Source organism: Globicephala melas, chromosome 12, assembly GCF_963455315.2.
Source record: "Globicephala melas chromosome 12, mGloMel1.2, whole genome shotgun sequence".
NCBI classification, from domain to species: Eukaryota; Metazoa; Chordata; class Mammalia; order Artiodactyla; family Delphinidae; genus Globicephala; species Globicephala melas.
Genome location: NC_083325.1, coordinates 63925710 through 63950712, shown reverse-complemented (window position 1 = coordinate 63950712; position 25003 = coordinate 63925710). Strand labels below are relative to the sequence as shown.

General features: G+C 40.0%; 1 protein-coding gene across 13 annotated transcripts in view; it reads left to right on the top strand.

Annotated features, from left to right (window-relative positions):
* Positions 1–25003, top strand: part of LTBP1 (latent transforming growth factor beta binding protein 1) — a 424584-nt gene that overhangs the window by 294232 nt on the left and 105349 nt on the right. For all 13 annotated transcript variants that reach the window (XM_030857973.3, XM_030857970.3, XM_030857967.3 and 10 more), the window contains 4 exons: positions 4154–4279; positions 5497–5622; positions 6025–6147; positions 9630–9749. In XM_030857973.3, coding sequence (XP_030713833.1) covers positions 4154–4279; positions 5497–5622; positions 6025–6147; positions 9630–9749 — 495 coding nt within the window. The remainder of the gene's footprint in view (positions 1–4153; positions 4280–5496; positions 5623–6024; positions 6148–9629; positions 9750–25003) is intronic.

The window sequence follows — 25003 nt, the reverse complement described above, 5'->3', positions numbered from 1 at the left end:
ATAATGTCTGTGCCCCACAAAACCCAGAGAAAGCCAGCAACTTGTTTTCAGTTTTAAGACAATACCCTCAGGACTTGGCTTTCTGTATAACTTATATGTGATCAAGAATGAAAGTGGGGCTTCCCTGGGGGCGCAGTGGTTGAGAGTCCGCCTGCCGATGCAGGGGACACAGGTTCGTGCCCCAGTCTGGGAAGATCCCACATGCCACGGAGCGGCTGGGCCCGTGAGCCATGGCCGCTGAGCCTGCGCGTCCGGAGCCTGTGCTCCGCAATGGCAGAGGCCACAGCAGTGAGAGGCCCGCGTACCACCAAAAAAAAAAAAAAAAGAATGAAAGCATAACAGACAAGGAGGGAAAGCATGGGAAGAGGTGGTGGGAGACATGTTTTTAAAGTTTTAAAATAGGAGTAGCAGTAATTTACTTTTTACCTTAAAAATGGTATTGATCAATTGTTTTGGTTCTTTTTTTTTTTGAGATGTGGTTGACATGACATTATATAAGTTTAAGATATACAGTGTGTTGGTTTGCTACATTCGTATATTGCACTATGATTACTACAAAAGCATTAGCTAACACCTTTATCATGTCACATACTTTTCCTTTTTGTGTGTTGAGAACAGTTAAGATTTAATCTCTTAGCAACACTGGAATTTATAATACAGTATTGTTGACTATAGTCTGGTAAATTTTTTGATGAGTAGTAAAGAGAAAGCAGAGGTGTTTCGAAGTTGTTATGGCTTTCTTTTTTTGTTTAATTTAGAAGGGTGGAATCCTCCTAGCAAATGGATAAAAGGTATCTCTGAGGACAAACTGATAAGTTACATTCATCACTCCTATATTAAAAAAAAAAAATGGGGCAAACAGTGTAGAAATCAAGTATACGTTAGTAAATGTCCCTTCGTTCCTTTGATGTATCTCTTAGTACCCTCTAGTGGTGTCAGAGTAACATTTTCTTACATACGTTCGTACCAACTGGGATCAACATTTTCAAGCTGCATCTTTATATACTTAATCTGAGGTAATCAACTAAAAATCCTCAAGCTTTCCTCATGACTATTTCAACCTCATAGCTTCCATTTAAGATACTAGATTGGAAGGAAAGGCTATTATTATTCATTTCTTAAGACTAAGGAATTAAAATTCTTAACCATTTCTCCTATCTTAGATCTGACTTAAGAAGAAAAGATCTAAATATTGGCACACTGGTATAGGAATGTATCTCATCTGAATTAAGCATCACATATTTTTGAAGACTTTTGTTCACACATGTAAAAAAATCCATCCTAAAGCTATACCTGAAAGGACAAATAAATATTTGGTAATCAACATATTGGTATGTGTGGGGCTGGGGGTGGGGCAATGAGTACTGATCAAGCCTTTCCTGAAAACCCCAGATGTACAGCCTTTTAATTCTGAATTCTTGTTCCTAGTATATTAAGTCATCTTCTAATTTTTCTTTTTGCAAATTTGATCAGTATGTCTTTTCTGCTTTAAGCAAATGGCAGATAAGAACATAATGGAAATAATTACAAAGAAAATCAAGAAATCTAAATACCAATAATTTTCAAAGAAGGCATCTACCTACATTAAGAATAGCTGGTTAAAGATGTGCTTCTCACACTATTCTACTAAAGAATTCTTAGAAACAGAGAAGGGAGTGCTTACCTGAGGGTCTAGGAGTAGAACCTGGAGAAGATTACCTTTTCTACCTTAAGATTTTTGTGGCACATAGAAATAATAATTTTTTAAGAAAGACTTTTCTGATTATAGAAGTAATTATACCTGTTCATTGTAGAAATTTTGAAAAATACAGAAAAATATAGACAATACAAATCCCCATAATTGTAACATTTAAGACTGATTTCCTTCCAGTCTTCTTTTCTGTGCATAAAATAATTTAGATCATATCCTATATTATAATTTGTACCTAACTATATTTTCTTAACAAATAAGCATTATCCTATCCTGTTAATGATTATATAATGATCTATCCTATGTATGTATCATAATTCATTGTTTTATGTTGTTAGTATCAGTCACTTAAGTCTAGGCAATGGTGTTAATCACCCATGTTTTTTTAGCCTTTTGGATCATTTTTTCTGTAATTTGATATTATACTGACTATAAACAATCTTTTTCGGATAGTGAATTAGCATAAATAGGCTCACTAAAGGTATAAGTAACTTGTAAATGTGTGGTTTTTTCATAATCCGAGTGATTTGGTGCAAAATACTGCAGCTCTGTAGTCGTATGCGTCCTTATAAAGCCTAGCAGCTTTTCAAATGACTTGCATCGGTTGTCTTAAAATCGCAGCACAGTGAATAACACTTGATGAAAAATGAATGTGGTTTGGGTTTTGGAGAGCAACCTCCACCCCAACTTAGGTCATTTCCATAGTGAATTTTTGTTAAAGCACTGTTTTTCACATCTTTCTTCAGAATTCACAGTGGGTTATTGGTGACAGTAGCATGCCTGTTTTTCTTTTCCTTCAAGCCATAGATTGCTCTAACAAAGGTGTGATTTAGCTTGTCATGCTTGAGGCCCCGTCTTCCTCCACTGGGCCGCTTGGGCTCATCCATGGTCTCGTCTGTTTTAAGCGTTGTTTACTACGTGATGACAGTGAGATAACAGCCCAAGGTAGTTATTATAAATGTGCTGTTTCTTTGTTATCTATTCTTAAATGACTTCAATAGGAACAACCACAGTAATCAGTAATAATGGCTAACTTTTAAAAAATTTTATTTATAGTTTTATTTTTGGCTGCGTTGGGTCTTCGTTGCCGCGCACAGGCTTTCTCTAGTTGCAGCGAGTGGGGGCTACTCTTCGTTGCCGTGGGTGCTCATTGTGGCGGCTTCTCTTGTTGCGGAGCAAAGGATCTAGGTGCGCAGGCTTCAGTAGTTGCAGCACGCGGGCTCAGTAGTTGTGGCTCACGGGCTTAGTTACTCCGCGGCATGTAGGATCTTCCCGGACCAGGGCTCGAACCTGTGTCCCCTGCATTGGCAGGCGGTTTCTTAACCACTGCGCCACCGGGGAAGCCCAATAATGGCTAACTTTTATTGAGCACATATAACGTGCCAGGCATTGAGCTACATGCATTATTTAGGTTAACTCTTTAGAACTTCACGCTCTGAAGTTGGTGCTCTGATAATTCTCATTTACACAGACAGAAAAGTGAGGCTTAGATTGTTTAAGTAACTTGCTCTTTGTTACAGAGCTAAGAAAGGGCAGCGAGGTTGGTACCTGTACTGTCCTCCAAGGCTGGGCTTCTGACCACCAGCTGTGCCCCCCGCCCCCCACTATTCTATTATACATTCTTACAAAGATCGTTGAAATCAACAGACTGTCTTGGAGTAATTCATCTCAGGTCACCTTTGAGTCCTCAGGTCCTCTTGGTAATAAAACACACCGTGATGGCCTTCACCCACTGGGAGCTCCTCTCACCTTGCCTTGACCACGGCCTTGTCTGTGGGTGGAGTGAGGACTCAGGGCTCATCTTCTCAGGCTTCATAGAAGAAGCCAGTCTCATGCAGGAATCAGGAGGAGAGTGAGGGAGGAATTGAGCAGAGAAGATTTGGAAGAAGATTCTGTACTAGTGTAAATAAAATATGCTCCTGTTGAAATTGGCAAATGAAGAGTAAGTTGCATCCAGAAGTTCTGCTTTGATTAGAAGTGGTAAATCTTTCTGGAGAATTAATGAGAAATTTGGAAGGAGGTTGAATGTAGTTTTTGGAACTTGAATTTGGCCTGCTAACAAATAGAAAATTTCTTATTTCTTATCAGGAGAAATCATGTGATTGGTCCATCATTCAAAATGAACTGGAGTGGATAGAAACTCATTGATGGGCCATCTTGGAAATTCACAATTGACTATAACGTTTTAACATGGCCTCTTTCCGAATTTCCACCTCCTCCAGTTCATCTTAGAAGTTGTTTCATTAAGAATTATTCATGACCTTGGCTGGGACTAACTGATCAATTATGAAATGATGATCATCGGTAATCAAATGAATTTATACTTGATTTTAGAGTATAAAATTTTGTTTTCTAATTGCATACCTGGCAATAAGGTAATCAGGAAACACAAGTAATGGTTTGCAAGTAGCAATGGAATCTTTGTTTATATCTGTTTTTCCCTACATTTTTTTATTTTTAAAGAAATCAATGAATGTACTGTGAACCCTGATATCTGTGGAGCAGGACACTGCATTAACCTACCGGTGAGGTATACCTGTATATGCTATGATGGCTACAAGTTCAGTGAGCAACAGAGGAAATGTGTTGGTAAGAAGAGACACTTTTGGTAGATGAAATTATTAAATATCAAATATTTGCACATAAAGAACATTTTTTTTATTATGGGGAAAATGTTATTGTGTTTAATTTTTTAAAAATTTTATCCCTGAGCTAAGGGTACTCAAAAAGAGGTTCAGTAAACTCCTAGGAAGCTCTTACCGCTTGGTTCAATGCTACCTACCTTGCCAAGTGTAATACAATTACATAAAGGTGCAATAACTTCCCAAAGCTTTTCAGGGAAAGAATATAAAATTAAGAGTTCTAGAAATAGCTATCTACAAACATATTTAGCAAAACAAATTAATATATTCTGCAGTAAAGAATTATGTTCATCTAAGTTCATAAAATCTGATTTTTAAAAGGGATTTCTATATTGAAAATCAATATATGCTGACACAAAACTTAATGAATTTATGAAGTAGGGATCTCATATATGCTTCTTTGGGGAAAAAAATGAATCTCAAAAAGGGGTGTAATAGTGTTAAGTAGGTCATTTTAATGTGTTAACACTAAATTTAATATCATTTTTTTAGAAAAAGAAAATTCAGCACTAAGAGCTATAAGGCAAATATAGAGCAACAAAGGCATATACCTAATTAAACCCACTTTAATATGCTAAATGCCATTATGCAGATGTGACTTTTGCCGTTTTGTTTTGCATATATATGTGGGGTGAGGTGTGAGGGGAACATCCACCTGCTCCATCATAACATGGCTCTGTCTCTTGAATTTGTATACATTAGATGTATTATGTTTAGAACCCCAGCACATAAAGTTGAAAAGGGCAGTCGGTCGAGATGATTCAGTCTCGCTTTACCCAAGTGCACAGTGAAAGAGTGCCTGTCCCACCATTTCTGACTGTCTCTGCTGAGCTGGCCTGGGAGTTGCACAGTGAATTCCAGTGCTTACATGACTCCAGTTATCAGGCAGGTCCTTTTGTGGTGACCTGAAATCTTTCTCTTTGAAACACCTATGTCAGGGTTGTAGCTTGAGCTTTCAAAGCAGTACACCGTATGTGTATTCCCTTTTCCCAGTAACAGCCCTTCAGGTATTCAGGAAGACTGATCGTGTCTCCTTTTACTCTTTTCCTCACTTATAAAGGTTTGTGGGACACGGGGGTTGGTGTGCTGGTATTTCATGAACAGAGAGACTGAGAATTTCATGCTAGACTACACTAATCCTTTTATCTGTCTTTTTGTTAACAGATATTGATGAATGCGCTCAGGCCCAACACCTCTGCTCCCAGGGACGCTGTGAAAACACTGAGGGAAGTTTCTTGTGTATTTGCCCAGCGGGGTTCATGGCCAGTGAGGAGGGTACTAACTGCATAGGTAATGACAGTGTTCTTTCAGATGTGTAAATTTCCACATGCGGATTTCTAGCTCCCCTAAGATTCCATCAGTCCAGGGCTTATTCAGACCACCCCAAATTTATTATTAAACCCCTGTTACAACATAGTTATCTGCTAGATACTGGAAGATTAAAAAATGGAATTTTTTCCCCCACAGTTTTGAATGAATAGTATCAAATGTCTGCAAAAACCAGAGGCGTTAAATGTTTCTTTTGGATTCGAGTAAATCAAAACCACTCAATTTTTTGGAACAAATCAAAGAGATGATAGATGTTAGGAATCAGTTGCTTCATTCTTAACATCGAACTAACCTGGGAGACGGGAGAGGTTTGGAATTATGTTTTGGGAAATAAAACTCGACAACGTTTTCTGCTTTGCGTAGATGTTGATGAGTGCCTGAGGCCAGACGTCTGTGGGGAAGGGCACTGCGTCAATACCGTGGGGGCCTTCCGGTGTGAATACTGCGACAGCGGGTACCGCATGACCCCCGGAGGCCATTGCGAGGGTGAGTCTGCTGAGAGGATGGGGAGCCTGCGCCCCTTTGAAGTGCTGAGTGCACGTGACCATGAAATGCAGGGCTGGGTCCAGAACCCAGGGCTGGCGGGCACCTGGCCTGGTGCGAATTTTCCTTCACCACCGATCTGTGCAGGATACCAGCTCATCCAAGCTCTTGCTGCCTTCTGGGATCACAGCCCCTTTGCCTTACTTCAGTGGCTCTGTCTGGGTCATTTTCCACCTTCATATGCTCTTTATTACTCATTTCAGTATCTGCCTTCTCTGGTATGTGGAGTGAAATCACTTTTAGAACAGTTAACTGCAGAGGATTTTGGTACAAACCCAGACTTAATTGTAGTGTCTGCATCATTCATCTGGGGGCATGGTGCAGGTGTCACCGGTGCGGACTTACTGTTGTCGACCTTTTCGCCTTGTTCCATTCCTTTGTCTCAGCTTCTTTCTTTCGCATGTGTTCTGGGACTTGCTTGCAGACTGTCTACAGAAGTGCTGTCTGACCAGCTCCAAGTCAGATTCCAGCTGTGCTAGATAAAATTTCTTTCGTATTGACCCCAGCAATGGATTTGCTCTCGTTGTAAAAAGGTTTTGAAAAGTTTTTAACTTTTCAAAATTAAAATGATTAACCATTGAATATTTCTGCTCGTGCCTGTGTCCAAGTCACACAGGTACTTTTTGAAGCCACCATGGTACGCTTTGAATAATGATTTTCGTGAAGAAATATGCTGAACCTCTGCTTAAATCTTGCCAAAGAAATGTGAGGGCAGAGGAGCAGGGGTCTCTGGGCACGTTTCTGAGGAGACTGTCTGTAGGGATGGTGCTGGTTCTGTGGGATTCCCTGCCCGGCTGCCTGACATTGAGCCTCTTTTCAGACGTGGCTGGGCCTCCAGCACTCGGGAGGGATGGGCCAGTTGGGGCAGGCTGCTCTCAGCTGTCTCTTGGCTCCTACATGTTGGTTTTCTTCGTGGTTCTAATGACCGGGTCTGGAGGGAGAGCTCATTAGACAGTTTTTTGGCAGCCTGCACCTGCCTTTCTTGCTGGCCCCTTGCCTCAGCCCCTGAGTTATCTGGAGAGAAGTGGGGAGCGTTTTATGTTACTGCATCTCTGATCAGCTCCCATCGGGACACAGATATGAACTCTTCTCCTGACGGCTGAGGGCCATGGGACAGCACAGGTGTGAAGTGTCCCTACTTTCCTCTTACGGGGGACCCTCCCTCTGCTCTGGAGGTAGCTTGAGGATGGGGAGAGCAGAGACTATGGCATGACCCCCGCACTCAGTAACTGTCTAACTTGGAGCCAGGTACGTAGCCCCTTCAAAACTTAGTTCTTCATCTGTAAAATGGGAACCATGCAGTGAACTTTCAGGCTTGTGCAAGTAAATGGGTGTTGCAGAATGTTGTATGGTGCCTGTCACCTTGTTCTCAAGAAGTGTTAGTTTCCTTAAACTTCCCCTTTCCCTGACTCGTTTTGTTTTTGCATAGATCTTCTCAGAACATCTGTAATTGTGGGAATGTTTTTTTTTAAAAAAAGGCGTGGATATGTCTGACAAGCATTTATTTGCAAAGCAATGCTCCTCCAGAAGGTCAAATATGGATCCTCAAGTTCTACACACAGACTCAGGACAGGAAGATAAGCTATTTAGGAATTACCAGAGCATAAGGATGGACAGGAGAAAGGAATAGAAAAGAAATTTGAAGATAAAGGAAATAAATGGAAAGCAGTTAGGAGACTATTCAGTGTATAGAAATTATTTAACAGAAATATCACCAGCATTCCCTGAGTAAATAATTATATAATTCTATCCCCATGAAAAGGCTTGAAATGAAGGAGTCAAATAATGTAGCTGTTTTCTCATTTCATCATGGACTAGAACCAAAGGTCCCCGGGCTTCTGGCTCACTGAAGATTTTCTCAGCTGTCACTGACAAAGTTGCTTTCAAACAGCGCCAGTCTCCAAGGAGTCTATTGTAGTTTACAGACGTTATCTCATGCATCCTTACTTTATTCTGTGAAGGTATTACCAGGCCCGTAGTCCCTCATTTACAGATGAGGGAACAAGCAAACAGAGGTGAGAGCAACAGGAAATGCAGGGATATTGTCTTGTGTTTCTCAGCGTTGTACCTTATTTATCAAACCAGCCTATCTCAATGACCCTCTCTGACTTAGCAGTTGTAGTTCCATTTTTTAAAATATCCCATACAGAGAAGGATGTAATGCTGTTTGGAAAATGAAACTGGCAAGCATCATCTTTTTGTAGAACAAGAAGTCCCAGAACATCTGACCTAAAAAAAACACTGTGTGTCATTGTCTATTGGCAAGAATTTTTCGCTGATAGGAAAAAAAAAAAAATTACAACACTGACCTGGTGCTTATTCTATTAATAACATCTTTTACCTTAAGCATCTTTTCACACATGTCTATTGATATATAATGAGAGATGGTTTTTGAGAACTTACCAGAATGATGACCTCAAATACCCATGTATGTTCAGTGTATTCATTATATATTTCTTTCAATTTTTAGCTTATGTCCTGAAAAATCTGTTTACATTTTAGGTATGATTAGAGGTCCTATATACATCTCATATTGAGACACTTAGACATTGAATCCACTCACTTGAATTCAAAACTCAACTCCAGAAAAACACCTATTTTTGTTGGAGTTGGTACCCAAGGTTTTACTACTCATTTTAAACTGTTGAACCATCTCCTATATGTTACTTTTCCTCCATTTTATTGTTTTACTATTCTTAAAAAAGCCTGAAGCTCCTGTATCTCTGCCACAGTTCTATCTGTATTTAAGGTGTTTTTTTTCTCCTCACATTGAAAAGAACAAGGATTAATAACTTTCGTTAGCTGTGAATGGGAAAAGTAAGGTGTATTTTAAACCAGAATGTATTACCCTATGATCATTCACTGTATTTTCTGGAAAATCTTGGAAGTATTTGATGAGTTCGTTCTCTCCTAATATTCTTTTTCCACCTCCGAGGAATTCCTCTCATATGCAATGTTTTAAATTATTCAAACCTAGGATGTTTTGGGGGCCATGAAGCCAAAGCAGGGATTTCCCTAGGGCGTCCAGTGACTGCAGAGAGAACCTCTAGCCAGGTGGATAAATGGCTTCCTCACACTCATGTCCATTTCTTGTATTTCTTTCTGGCAAGCCATGCTATTACTTGAAAGGTTTGATGTCCAGAGAGTGGCCCCAGAGAACTGCCAATTCCCAGAGTGGAGAGGTCTGGGCCTGCCAGTTGGAGAATTGGGGCCATAAAGGTTTGCATGCATGGTATGCATGGTATACTCGGCCATGCATTCTCACTGGGTGTTTAAGTACAGACCCAGTGTGTCACTTTTTCAGTTATTGTTTTCCTCACCAAAATGTAGATAAAACATGCCTCTTTTCCCTTTCATCATACGAGTCAGTTTGTGTTTTAGTATTCCGATAAAATGTCTGTGACCTAGCTTTTTTATTTTTTCAGATGTTGATGAATGTTTAACTCCAAGTACTTGTCCAGATGAGCAGTGTGTGAATTCTCCTGGATCTTACCAGTGTGTTCCCTGCACGGAAGGGTTCCGAGGCTGGAATGGGCAGTGTCTTGGTAGGTACTAGAGTGTTATCATAGTTGTGTTTCGTCTGTCTGGTCCGTTTTCTGACAGAGTGGTATAATGCCAAGTGAGGCATCTTTCAAAGTGGAAAAAGAAAAAAAGGGATGTAACAAACTCATGTCATTCAGAGAAAAGTTCTAAGTAACTTTTAACCATGAAGAAAGTAAGAAATTCAGTTGACATGAAGGAAGTGAGATTTTACATGGGACAGATAATTCTGATTGAAACAAATTGTTAGCCCTGGTGTGATTAATACCCAAAACCAAATAAAATAATCAGTGCCACAGAGAGAGAGAAGTGGAGAGCAAAATGCTTAAAAAGAGAGAAAAGGCATGAGAAGCTACCACAGACTCATAGAATCAGGAAATATACACAGACTTGCAGCACAAGTTGCAAATGTAGAAAGAGAAATCTGGATTGATTGCCCGTGCCCCTATATTCATTCATTCATTCATTCATTCAAGTATTTAACAAATATGGAGTACCTACTTTAGGCACTGAGGAAGATAAGTGATGAATCTGCTTTGGTCCCAATTACCTGTGCTCTAGTTAGCTTTCCCTGTTAATGGTTTTCCTTTGTGTTCCTGATCTTTTTCTGCTCCATGCCACATTCTGACAATGTGAGTTAAACTTTTCCGTCCTTCCTTCCTTCCTGTCTTCCACAAATGCAGTAGAACTCACTATCTATACCCAGAGTTGTACTCAGTGCTGGGATACACTGAGGGACCAAAAAAGTACCTTCTTCATGGAACTTACTATCTAGTTGAGGAGACAGATACTCAGCTAGACATGTCATAAGTAAATGCAAATGTACAAATGAGCCAAGTGTTAGGAAGGAGGGTTCTTTGATGTTACAAGAGCATATGACAAAATGAGTTGCCTCAAGGAAAATTCTTGAGTTAAGCTTTGGCCGGGGGTTTGACTGGGGTAGGGGATGGGAGGGAGATCATTTTGGACATTTGACATGTGCAGGGGGCTCGTGGAAGGAGGAGGCAGGTCATGTTCCAGAAGCTGAAAGGCTAGTGTGCTGAAAGCCAGAGTACAAGGGAAGATTTGCTGCAGGATGAGGGGGCAGACCATGCCAGACCCTCTTGGTTCTACAAAAAAAAGTTGGTCTTTATTCTTACATCTCTGGGAAGACGGGGGGGTGTTCTAGAGGAGGTGGGATAGGTAGGCTTGGTGGAAGCACTCCCAATTTCAAAGCTTTGGACTCATCACCTGGCAGCATGAGCTAAGCCTCTACCAGTTGCAGGTGGCCCCCTGCCCTGAATCTCATGCCCATCCCCAAGGGTCTCTATCAGTGGAATTGTGAGATGTTGATCTTTGGGGAGAAGAAAATTTTTTGTTTTCATAAGCATTTGTTTATGTAATCAGCGTTGGTCAGAATGTGCATTTGGTTTTAATTTTTCCATTTGGCATAAATTTCATAGTTGCCTATCAAGGTTCCATTCTTGTACTCGTTTTCACATATCAATGCGTATTGTAATCCAAGAGCAGAGCCCGAACTTTACCTTAACTAACTAAAATTCACAATCGTGGTATAAACACAGCCCTGATTCATGAATTTACTAATGCAACATGACTGACCAAATGGGAAAGTGATGCTCTTCAATGTAAATGCATGGATCTAGGTTGGGGAATAATAAAAAATGAGTTCTTACACCTAGATGTGCGTAATCAATCTGATTGTGACCACGCTGCTCCAGTTGAGTGACAGAAACAGAGCACCTCATTTAACAGCAATATCATGTTGCCAGCCAGATTAGTAAAATCATAAGCAGAACTATTAGGTCACCATGTTACTCACCCCAAGTCACACACTTGGCCACTTGGCCAAGCAATAACTTTCGGTTTTGCATTGCCAACTAAGATCACACATTTCCTATTAAAAGTAGGCTGGGTACTTTTCTCCTTCTGCCTTGGGTAGAGTTTTAGGTTTATGTCATCTGTCAATCAAGCTTCTCCTCTGTGATGTAATTACAATGCCATCCATTGCTCATCTTGAACTTGCAGTTCTTGTAAATTTCTCCTGTGGACTCTTGCAGATTGTACCAAAATGGATTTTTCCATCTTAGTTTTTTATGGCAGTTGAGCTGTAAATGTTAAAGTTGAGTGTGATGAAAAGCAGATATTGCAACATACCTTTCTGCTCAGATTGAGCCAATGAATGGACTGGATTTTTCTGCAATACTCTGACGGTGCTTGTGGATACCCAGTCATATCTTTTTGGGTTTGTTCCTTTATACATTTTAGGTCTTATCTTTCTACTTCTGGTACTCTAAAATACTTTCCAGAAGGTGCAATCCTACCTAAGCTCATCTTTGAGTTGAGCTCATTGATAACACAACCTGACATATATTCATTTCTTCATTTGCCACTTTCATCATTCAACACTGTATTCATGCTTTGAGCCAGGCATTTTGTTTTAGACCCTGGGAGTTGAGAGTGAACAAAATAAATTTCCTCCCTTCATTGCACTTAGCCTCTAGAGTTCACAAGTAAGAAAGTAGAGTATATGGTATGTCAGGTGTGATGAGTGCCATGAAGAAAAAAAAAAAAAAACTGCCTAAGGGATATAGAGAGTGTTAGAGATTCTACGGAGGTCAGAGAAGGCGTCAAATGATAAATGGTTTACAAAATGTTCCTTGCGAATCGACTGTTTCTGTGTCTAACAGTTAAATGTGACTAGTTTTGAGGCTTTCTCTATCCTTTTAGTGCAGACAATTCAGGGTATATTGATGAGACATTTTCCCCCAAGTTTTAATGTATGAGGGCATTAAAGACTAAAAAAAATTCCTGAATCTCATTGTTGGGAGAAAAATCCTACACAGAACATTTGTTAGTTGTCATCTGTAGAGATGATAATCCCTACCTCGCTGGGCTGTTCTGTAAGTCTTAGTATCCTTCTTTTTCTACCACTGTCCTCTCACAGCATATTTTTAAGTTATTATAATTAAACTTGTACAGTGTTGTACAGAATAGTACTTTCTTTGGCATTACGCTTATGTTTTTTTTTTTTAAAAAAAAACTCGATCTCGATGTCCAGTTGGCTCTTTTTTCTATTAAATGGTTTCATTAAGAATTAAGAATTGCCATTTTGACCCTTATGTTCTGCAGGGATTCGATGCCAGTTACACTTTATGCTGCTTTCGCTGACTAAATGGTGAACTTGCTGAAACCGTTAATGGCCTCTTTGTATTCATGCCATGTAAACTGGATCTTACTGATTGATGCTTCTCCTTGATTTATGAATTAGAACAGAAATTGTTTGGGGCAGAAACAGGTCAAATGTCAGCAGGTGCTGTCTGGGGTTTTATACTTTTTCCTAGGGTTTAGTTCAGGGCATATGATCCTTCATTCTCAATAGTTTATTGTGCACTTTCAAAATTTCTATCCCTTAATGCTTTTTTGGCAACTCGTGTTGGCTCTTCTGTTAATGTACCTTCTTCTTTCCAATTGTGGATTTCTGTGCTCTCTTGAGAGCCACTTTCATCGTTTTAACACTGTATTCCTTGGACCTCACATTCAGCCTGGAGCTGTTGCCCACACGATCCCCACCTTTTAGGACTATTTCATCACCCTGGGTTCTGGCCAGTTCCATCTGGCTGCTTTCAATCAGAACCGTTCTTGAAGGAAGCTAACGTGTCAAGTCCTCAATTTACAGGTTTCCCTTGACTGTTGAAGTACTAGCCTGATTCAGACCTGACTAGAGCCATCCCCCAAAGGAAATTCTCTAATGTATAATTGTTTAAAGGTGCATTCAATAACTGTGATATAAAGATCATATTTCCCTGAATTTAGGCAGATTATGGGCTATGTGACCTCTCTGAAGCTTGGTTTCAATATCTGTAACATGTGTATTGAAATACTTTCTTCATGGGGTTTATTGTTAGAATTAAATGTGATATAAAGCACTGAGTAAGGTGTCTGACACAAGGTAGGACCCAAGAAATGTTATAATCCTTCTTCCCCCAACCCTATTACCTCCGTTTTATTTCCCTTGTCCTGAAATAGAAGAAATGCAATAATAACTGATACCTGTTAAAGTAAATTATATGTCAGATTTTTCTGGATAACTGTCTTCTCTTTGGCTTTCTTTAAGCTCATTTCATATAGTTTTTAACTGTCATAGGAGCTTTCTCTTTTGAATCTAAGTTGTCTCAATCTTACAGTTTCCTTTCAACTTCTGAGCATTTTTGTTTTGCTGGAATATACTTCTTGAGAATCATAATGCTTTTCTGCAGTGTCATCCCTAACAAATGTTTTCACTTCTACAGTACTGCCATCCTCTTTCTTTTGCTTCACTTTCTTTGCTCACCTTCACAATATCTACACAATAGACACAATATATAATATCTGTCACCTGGTAGATGTGCGCAGCTAGCCTTTTTTGAGTTTATTGCCTTGCCTTATAGTTGAGTCTAACAAGCCATGTGATACGGGGACACAAATTTCTGAGATTTTAATCAAAGTGATCCTTCTTTGTTGGCCGTAGTTAAGTTAATGATGACTTTGTGACTCCCGTTTGAGTGTTCTAAATGTAGTAGGTCTTCAGTATTTGAAGAACTTAGTATTGTTCAATCCACTTGACAACTGGTTAGCCACAGTCTTAACCAAAACCAGGTGCAGAAAACTTGCAGGATAAACGTGGAGAGCTCCTTGTTCTAGGAGTTCTTTTCACCTTAGGATTTCTTTTCAGATTTTAAGACTCATTGTTAACCTTTATGGAATATATGAAAATTCATAAACTTAAAAAAAATTGAAGACTTTAGTCCTACAATTATTCTTTTTATGTAAGATGGCAGCTGAGCTCACGGTCTGCCTTTTGTGGATATTATAAAATGTGCAAACATCAGCCTTGTCCCTAAATCATTATATGCTAAAGGAATCTTCTAGTCAGTCAGTAAGTAGTTATTGAGTGCCTACCTGTGTATATGTCTGCTAGATGCCAGAGAAGATTTGAAGTTGTAAAGAAGCAAAACAAAACAGTGTAGAATGGTATAAGGGCCTGGAAGTGGGGGAATTGGGGAGATGTTATTAGAGGATAACACACATTTGCAGCTAGTAGGTGAGCCCTGGAGATGTAATGCACAGTTTAGTGATTGTAGTCAACAATACTATATTATAAACCTCAGAGTTGCGAAGAGACTGGATATTAATTGTCTTCACCGGGAAAGAAATAATAATTGTGAGACATGATAGATGTGTTGGTAATGCTACAGTATTGATCATTTTGCAACATGTGTATCAAATCATCCCTTAAACTTGCACGATGTTACGTTTTATTGAAGTATAGTTGATTTACAATATTGTATTAGTTTCAGGTGACAGCGTAATGATTCAGCATTTTTGTAGATTATGCTCAATTTAAAGGTTTTACAGAATAATGGCTGTATTTCCCTGTGCTGCACATTACATCCTTGTTGCTTAACTTACGTAATGTTATAATGTCAATTATATCTCATCGAAAAAAGCTACTTCTGAAGGCAGGAAATATACCTGTGTGGGAATACTAGTTACTGTAATAACAATTTCTCTTTACATAGTTTACAGTATACCTGTAGTACAGATATATAAATATTTTCCCAAATAGGTTAATGGGCTTGTTCCTGGTCATAGGTAATAAATGGCAGAGCTAGGGCATGATCCCAGGTCTCTTAGCTTCAAAGCTACTATTGTTTTGTTTTATATAATGTCTCACATACCTCTCATGTACACCCAAGACAATTAGAGGACAAAACAATAAAATTAAGATAATAAGGAAAATAGAAGTTCGTAGAATGGAAAGATTCATGTGGACTGGAATTGTCCCTTACAAGCAGCAGTAGTTCTGGCTCAGGGGTTCTAGAGTGTGAGATGGCAGGCCAATCCATAGGTAGCCCAGTTGAGATTTTCTGAAAGACACAATGTTCTTTTAGAAAGGTGACGTAGAAAGTTAGTGATTTGCTCAGATTAGTGGGTTGATTTTCTGAGGTCATCTTTGGATCTTCATCTGTGATGTACGTAGCATTGACTGTTTTCCAATTCTGAAAAGCAGTGATGAGTCTTTGAGGAACATATAACCTATTTTGGTAGGCAGCTCTGCTACTGCGTATTTTGAACTTCGTCAGAATTGACAGAGGGGGTGATATCCTGAGGATTTACTGTACCTCAAGTGCAGGTGAGGTGATTTCATTGCATTGGCCTAATCAGCATGTGTCTCTCATTTTGCCATGCTTCCTTTTTTTTTTTTTAAACATCTTTATTGGAGTATAATTGCTTTACAATGGTGTATTAGTTTCTGCTTTATAACAAAGTGAATCAGCTATACATATACATATATCCCCAAATCTCCCTCTTGCGTCTCCCTCCCGCCCTCCCTTTGCCACCCCTCTAGATGGTCACAAAGCACCAAGCTCATCTCCCTGCGCTATGTGGCTGCTTCCCAATAGCTATCTGTTTTACGTTTGGTAGTGTATATATGTCCATGCCACTCTCTTACTTTGTCCCAGCTTACCCTTCCCCCTCCCTGTATCCTCAAGTCCATTCTCTAGTAGATCTGTGTCTTTATTCCTGTCTTGCCCCTAGGTTCTTCATGACCTTTTTTTTTTTTTTTAGATTCCATATATATGTGTTAGCATACGGTATTTGCTTTTCTCTTTCTGACTTACTTCACTCTGTATGACAGACTCTAGGTCTATCCACCTCACTACAAATAACTCAGTTTCGTTTCTTTTTATGGCTGAGTAATATTCCATCGTATATATGTGCCACATCTTCTTTAATCATTCATCTGTTGATGGACACTTAGGTTACTTCCATGTCCTGGCTATTGTAAATAGAGCTGCAATGAACATTGTGGTACATGCCTCTTTTTGAATTATGGTTTTCTCAGGGTATATGCCCAGTAGTAGGATCGCTGGGTCGTATGGTAGTTCTATTTTTAGTTTTTTAAGGAACCTCCATACTGTTCTCCATAGCGGCTGTATCAATTTACATTCCCACCACCAGTGCAAGAGGGTTCCCTTTTCTCGACACCCTCTCCAGCATTTATTGTTTGTAGATATTTTGATGATGGCCATTCTGACTGGTGTGAGGTGATACCTCATTGTAGTTTTGATTTGCATTTCTCTAATGATTAGTGATGTTGAGCATCCTTTCATGTGTTTGTTAGCAATCTGTATATCTTCTTTGGAGGAATGTCTATTCAGGTCTTCTGCCCATTTTTGGATTGGGTTGTTTGTTTTTTTAATATTGAGCTACATGAGCTGCTTGTAAATTTGGGAGGTTAATCCTTTGTAGTTGCTTCATTTGCAAATATTTTCTCCCATTCTGAGGGTTGTCTTTTTGTCTTGTTTATGGTTTCCTTTGCTGTGCAAAAGCTTTGAACTTTCATTAGGTCCCATTTGTTTATTTTTGTTTTTATTTCCATTTCTCTAGAAGGTGGGTCAAAAAGGATCTTGCTGTGATTTATGTCATAGAGTGTTCTGCCTACGTCTTCCTCTAAGAGTTTGATACTGTCTGGCCTTACATTTAGGTCTTTAATCCATTTTGAGTTTATTTTTGTGTATGGTGTTAGAGAGTTTTCTAATTTCATTCTTTTACATGTAGCTGTCCAGTTTGCCCATCACCACTTATTGAAGAGACTGTCTTTTCTCCATTGTATATTCTTGAATCCTTTACCAAAGTAAGGTGACCATATGTGCATGGGTTTATCTCTGGGCTTTCCATCCTGTTCCATTGATCTATATTTCTCTTTTTGTGCCAGTACCATACTGTCTTGATTACTGTAGCTTTGTAATATAGTCTGAAGTATGGAGGCTGATTCCTCCAGCTCCGTTTTTCTTTCTCAAGATTGCTTTGGCTATTTGGAGTCTTTTGTGTTTCCATACAAATTGTGAAAGTTTTTGTTCTAGTTCTGTGAAAAATGCCATTGTTAGTTTGATAGGGATTGCATTAAATCTGTAGATTGCTTTGGGTAGTAGAGTCATTTTCACAGTGTTAATTCTTCAAATCCAAGAACATGGTAAATCTCTCCATTTGTTTGTATCATCTTTAATTTCTTTCATCAGTGTCTTACAGTTTTCTGCATACAGGTCTTTTGTCTCCTTAGGTAAGTTTATTCCTAGGTATTTTATTCTTTTTGTTGCAATGGTAAATAGGAGTGTTCCCTTAATTTCTCTTTCAGATTTTTCATCATCAGTGTATAGGAATGCAAGAGATCTCTGTGCATTAATTTTGTATCCTGTTACCTTACCAGATTTATTGATTAGCTCTAGTAGTTTTCTGGTAGCATCTTTAGGATTCTCTATGTATAGTATCATGTCATCTGCAAACAGTGAGAGCTTTACTTCTTCTTTTCTGATTTGAATTCCTTTTATTTCTTTTTCTTCTCTGATTGCTGTGGCTAAAACTTCCAAAAGTATGTTGAATAATAGTGGTGAGAGTAGGCAACCTTGTACCTGATTTTAGAGGAAATGCTTTCTGTTTTTCACCACTGACAGTGATGTTGCCTATGGGTTTGTCATATATGCCCTTTATTATGTTGAGGTAAGTTCCCTCTATACCTACTTTCTGGAGGGTTTTTATCGTAAATGGGTGTTGAATTTTGTCAAAAGCTTTTTCTGCATCTATTGAGATGATCGTATGGTTTTATTCTTCAATTTGTTAATATGGTGTATCAATTTGATCGATTTGAATGTATTGAAGAATCCTTGCATTCCTGGGATAAACCCCACTTGATCATGGTATATGATCCTTTTAATGTGCTGCTGGATTCTGTTTGCTAGTATTTTTTTGAGGAATTTTGCATTCATGTTCATCAGTGATATTGGCCTGTAGTTTTCTTTCTTTGTGACATCTTTGTCTGGTTTTGGTATCAGGGTGATGGTAGCCTCGTAGAATGAGTTTGGGAGTTTTCCTCCCGCTGCTATATTTTGGAATAGTTTCAGAATGATCAGTGTTAACTCTTCTCTAAATGTTTGATAGAATTTGCCTGTGAAGGCATCTGGTTCTGGGCTTTTGTTTGTTGGAAGATTTTTAATCACAGTCCCAATTTCAGTGCTTGTGATTGGTCTGTTCATATTTTCTGTTTCCTTCTGCTTCAGTCTCAGAAGGTTGAGCATTTCTAAGAATGTGTCCATTTCTTCCAGGTTGTCCATTTTATTGGCATATAGTTGCTTGTAGTAATCATGATCCTTTGTATTTCTGCAGTGTCAGTTGTTACTTCTTTTCCATTTCTAATTCTATTGATTTGAGTCTTCTCCCTTTTTTTCTTGATGAGTCTGGCTAATGGTTTACCAATTTTGCTTATCTTCTCAAAGAACCAACTTTTAGTTTTGTTGATCTTTGCTATTGTTTCCTTCATTTCTTTTTCATTTATTTCTGATCTGATCTTTATGATTTCTTTCCTTCTGCTAACTTTGGGGTTTTTTTGTTCTTCTTTCTCTAATTGCCTTAGGTGTAAAGATAGGTTGTTTATTTGAGGTGTTTCTTGTTTCCTGAGGTAGGATTGTATTGCTATAAACTTCCCTCTTAGAACTGCTTTTGCTGCATCCCATAGGTTTGGGGTCATTGTGTTTTCATTGTCATTTGTTTGTAGGAATATTTTGATTTCCTCTTTGATTTCTTCAGTGATCTCTTGTTTATTTAGTAATGTATTGTGTTTGTATTTGTTTGTATGTGTTTGTATTTCTTACAGATTTTTCCTGTAATTGATATCTAGTCTCATAGCGTTGTGGTTGGAAAAGATACTTGGTATGATTTCAATTTTCTTAAATTTACCAAGGCTTGATTTGTGACCCAAGATATGATCTGTCCTGGAGAATGTTCCATGAGCACTTGAGAAGAATGAGTATTCTGTTGTTTCTGGATGGAATGTTCTATAAATATCAATTAAGTCCATCTTTTTTAATGTATCATTTAAAGCTTGTGTTTCCTTATTTATTTTCATTTTGGATGATCTGTCCATTGGTGAAAGTAGGATATTAAAGTCCCCTACTATGATTGTGTTACTGTCGATTTCCCCTTTTATGGCTGTTAGCATTTGCCTTATGTTTTGAGGTGCTCCTGTGTCTTTTGGTTGAGGCATTTAATCCATTTACATTTAAGGTAATTATTGATATGTATGTTCCTATTACCATTTTCTTAATTGTTTTGGGTTTATTACTGTAGGTCTTTTCCTTCTCTGTTTCCTGCCTAGAGAAGTTCCTTTAGCATTTGTTGTAAAGCTGGTTTGGTGGTGCTGAATTCTGTTAGCTTTTGCTTATTTGTAAAGGTTTTAATTTCTCCATCAAATCTGAATGAGATCCTTGCTGAGTAGAGTAATCTTGGTTGAAGATTTTTCTCCTTCATCACTTTAAATATGTCCTGCCACTCACTTCTGGCTTGCAGAGTTTCTGCTGAAAGAGCAGCTGTTAACCTTATGGGGGTTTCCTTTTATGTTATTTGCTGTTTTTCCCTTGTTGCTTTTAATATTTTTTCTTTGTATTTAATTTTTGATAATTTGCTTAATATGTGTCTTGGCGTGTTTCTCCTTGCTTTTATCCTCTATGGGACTCTCTGCACTTCCTAGACTTGATTGACTATTTCCTTTCCCATATTAGGGAAGTTTTCAACTGTAATCTCTTCAAATATTTTCTCAGTCCCTTTCTTTTTCTCTTCTTCTGGAATCCCTATAATTCTAATGTTGGTGCATTTACTGGTGTCCCAGAGGTCTCTGAGACTGTGCTCAGTTCTTTTCATCATATTTTATTCTCCTCTGTGGTAGTTATTTCCACTGTTTTATCTTGCAGGTCACTTATCAGTTCTTCTGCCTCAGTTATTCTGTTATTGATTCTTACTAGAGAATTTTTAATGTCATTTTTTGTGTTGTTCATCATTGTTTGTTTGCTCTTTAGTTCTTCTGGGTTCTTGTTAGACGTTTCTTGTATTTTCTCCATTCTATTTCCAAGATTTTGGATCATCTTTACTATCATTACTCTGAATTCTTTTTCAGGTAGACTGCCTATTTCCTCTTCATTTGTTTGGTGTGATGGGTTTTTACCTTGCTCCTTCATCTGCTGTGTGTTTCTCTGTCTTCTCATTTTGGTTAACTTACTGTGTTTGGCGCCTCCTTTTCGCAGGCTGAAGGTTCGTAGTTCCCGTTGTTTTTGATGTCTGCCCCCAGTGGGTAAGTTTGGTTCAGTGGGTTGTGTAGGCTTACTTGTGGAGGGGACTGGTGCCTGTGTTGTGGTGGATGAGGCTGGATCTTGTCTTTCTGGTGGGCAGGACTGCATCCGGTAGTGTATTTTGGGGTGTCTGTGACCTTATTATGATTTTAGGCAGCCTCTCTGCTAATGAGTGGGGTTGTGTTCCTGTCTTGCTAGTTGTTTGGCATTGGGTGTCCAGCACTGTAGCTTGCTGGTTGTTGAGTAGTGCAGGGTCTTAGTGTTGAGATGGAGATCTCTGGGAGAGGTTTCGCCGTTTGTTATTACGTGGAGCTGGGAGGTCTCCATTGGACCAACGTCCTGAACTCAGCTCTTCCACCTCAGAGGCACAGGCCTGACACCTGGCCGGAGCACCAAGACTCTGTCAGCTACACAACTCAGAACAAAAGGGAGAGAAAAAGAAAGAAAGTAAAAAATTAAAATAAAGTTATTAAAATAAAATATTTTTTAAAATTATTAAAAATTTAAAAAGTAATAAGGCTTCCCTGGTGGCACAGTGGTTGAGAATCCACCTGCCAATGTAAGGGACACAGGTCCATGCCCTGGTCTGGGAAGATCCCACATGGTGCGGAGCAGCTAAGCCCGTATGCCACAACTACTGAGCCTGCACTGTAGAGCCCACAGGCCACAACTACTGAAGCCTGTGTGCCTAGAGCCCATGCTCCACAACAAGAGAAGCCACCACAGTGAGAAGCCCGCGTATGACAATGAAGAGTAGCTCCCACTCACTGCCACTAGAGAAAAGCCCGTGCAGCAACTAAGATCCAACACAGCCAAAAATAAATAAATAAATTTATTTAAAAAAATTAAAAGTAATAAAAGGAAAAAAAAGGTAAGAAAGAAGAGAGCAACCAAACCAAAAAACAAATCCACCAGTGATAACAAGAGCTATTCTGACAAATAGCTATGATAAAATAGCTATGATAGCTATTTTGTTATCAAATAGCTATGATAACAAAAACTATTCTAAAAAAACAAAGAAACACAAAAATGGACAGACAGAACCCTAGGACAAATGGTAAAAGCAAAGCTATACAGACAAAATCACACAAAGAAGCACACATATACACAGTCACAAAAAGAGAAAAAGGAAAGAAATATATATATTAAAAAAGAGGAAGAGAGCAACCAAATCAATAAACAAATCTACCAGTGATAATAAACTCTAAATACTAAACTAAGATAAACATAAAACCAGAAGCAAATTAGATGCAGAAAGCAAACCCCAACTGTAGTTGCTCCCAAAGTCCACCGCCTGAATTTTGGGATGATTAGTTGTGTGTTCAGGTACTCCAGAGATGCAGGGTACATCAAGTTGATTGTGGAGGTTTAATCTGCTGCTCCTGAGGCTGCTGGGAGAGATTGCCCTTTCTCTTCTTTATTCAAACAGCTCCCAGGGTTCAGCTTTGGATTTGGCCCTGCCTCTGCATGTAGGTCGCCTGAGGGCTTCTATTCTTTGCTCAGACAGGATGGGTTAAAGGAGTGGCTGATTAGGAGGCTCTGGCTCACTCAGGCCGGGAAGATGGAGGGGTATGGAATGCGAGGTGAGCCTGTGGCTGCAGAGGCCAATGTGACATCACTGGATCACGGGACCCTGGCAGTGGCGGGCTGCACAGGCTCCCCGGAAGGGGGGTGTGGATAGTGACCTGTGCTTGCTCACAGGCCTCTTGGTGACTGCAGCAGCAGCCTTAGTGTTTCATGCCCATCTCTGGTGTGTGCGCTGATAGCCGCGGCTCGCGCCCGTCTCTAGAGCTCATTTAGGCAGTGCGCTTAATCTGCTCTCCTCGCACACCCTGAAACAATGGTCTCTTGCCTCTTAGGTAGTTCCAGACTTTTTACCGGACTCCCTCCAGGCTCGCTGTGGCACACTAGCCCCCTTCAGTCTGTGTTCACACAGCCAACCCCAGTCCTTTCCCTGGGATCTGACCTCAGCTCCTAGACCCCACCTGTCCCAGCTGGTGAGCAGACAAGGCTCTCGGGCTGGTGAGTGCTGGTCGGCACTGATCCTCTGTGCGGGAATCTCTCCGCTTTGCCCTCCGCACCCCGGTGGCTGCACTCTCCTCCACGGCTCTGAAGCTTCCCCCCTCCGCCACCCGCAGTCTCTGCCCAAGAAGGGGCTTCTAGTGTGTGGAAACCTTGCCTCCTTCACAGCTCCCTCCCAGAGGTGCAGCTCCTGTCCCTATTCTTTTTTCTTTTTCTTTTTTTTTTTTTTTTGGCTGTATGCGGGCCTCTCACTGTTGTGGCCTCTGCTGTTGCGGAGCACAGGCTCCGGACCTGCAGGCTCAGCGGCCATGGCTCACGGGCCCAGCCGCTCCGCAGCATGTGGGATCTTACCAGACCGGGGCGCGAACCCGTGTCCCCTGCATCGGCAGGCGGACTCTCAACCACTGCGCCACCAGGGAAGCCCTGTCCCTATTCTTTTGTCTCTGTTTTTTTCTTTTTCCCTGCCCAGGTACGTGGAGAGTTTCTTGCCTTTTGGGAAGTCTGAGGTCTTCTGCCAGCATTCAGTGGGGTTCTGTAGGAGTTGTTCCACATGTAGTTGTATTTCTGATATATTTGTGGGGAGAAAGGTGATCTCCACATCTTACAACTCCGCCATCTTGAAGGTCTCTCCGCCATGCTTGCTCTTCTGTCAAATACGTTCTCCCATCATCTTTAGTATTTGTTTGGCCAAAAAGTTCATTCGGGTTTTTCCATAAGATGTTACAGAAAAATCTGAATGAACTTTTTGGCCAACCCAATGTAAAGACTGTGTGAAGAATAGTTGAGGGATAATTGAAGTAATGTTTGTGTGGGGAGTAATCCTGTATTTTCATGTAGCATGGTGATAGGATAAGATGTTTTCTTCCCATATCAAATGGTGCTCACTCACTGAAGTCTCTTGGTCACTAATGAATTACATGAGGTTGAATGGCTTCAGAAAAATGACTGGTTCACCGTGTTGACAGATTCATGTCCTTGGTAGTAAAGGAAGTAATGCAGGTAAACTCTTGCTCTGGACCCTATTCTGACCAACCGCAAGGTGGGTGAAGTGGAAGGGGTCAGTGCAGCCACGGGCTGGCCTGTGGGAAGGTGGCCACTGCGGACCCTTAGAACTTCAGAGGTCCTGCCCACCACAGAGGGGCTTCGGGCTGTCTGGTTTGTTCCCAGGATATTAGGAAGGGAAATTTCAAAAGGGTTCCTGACCCAGAGGAAGTACCTCTCTAGGCAATGAGAGAATTTGCAGGTGGGATTGCTGGCCAGCTGGGAATCATCTTTGTGAAATTGTGGAGAATGGAAAGTTGCCCAGGACCTGGAGAGAGATTAATGTCCTCATTTCCCCCCAAAGAGGAAAGAAGGTGGAGTTCGGGAACTAATGACCACTGAACTTCATGTTGATCTTGGAAAAGAACTGTAGACTGCAAGATTCCAATGATGAGGTGAAACATTTTTTAAAGGATGTGATGATCATAAAAATCAGCCAGGTTCATTAAGGACAAATTATGCCTCTGACTGCCTCTTATGATAGGGTTATTAGAGGAGGAATCAGGAAATCCTATAGGTGTGGCATATCCAGTTTTCCCCAGGCATTTGTGAGAGTCATTCAAAGTATTGTGGATGAGAAGGATTAATTTGGATTGGGTGATAGTACAGTGAGGTGGATTCATAAACTCGTTAACAGTCATCCACAAATTGCTGACCTAGTAAACTCCTGGCAACTTCCTTACTGTGGGAGGTTTAATTAATTCATGAATGGCACATGCCAAATTATGTCCCCAAAGCCCATTGGTAAATTGTTTTTCTTGAATTTGTGACCCATTTTTCTATGGACAGTTTCCCTTTTGAACTCATTATGTATTATGCGTGTAAGAATTTGGGTGATACAACTCTTCTATAAGACTGTAATCCTAGAATGAGTTTTGAGCTCCAATACAGAAAACAGAGACATAACCATCTCCCTCTGCTGCAGGGGTAAGGGGCTGTGGGTGTTGGGTGGTAGATAGTAGGGTGGGTAGAGACCACCTTGTTTCCCATGGCATTGGTCCTCCCAAGGGTTAGAACTAGGGATTATGGGTGCCTGA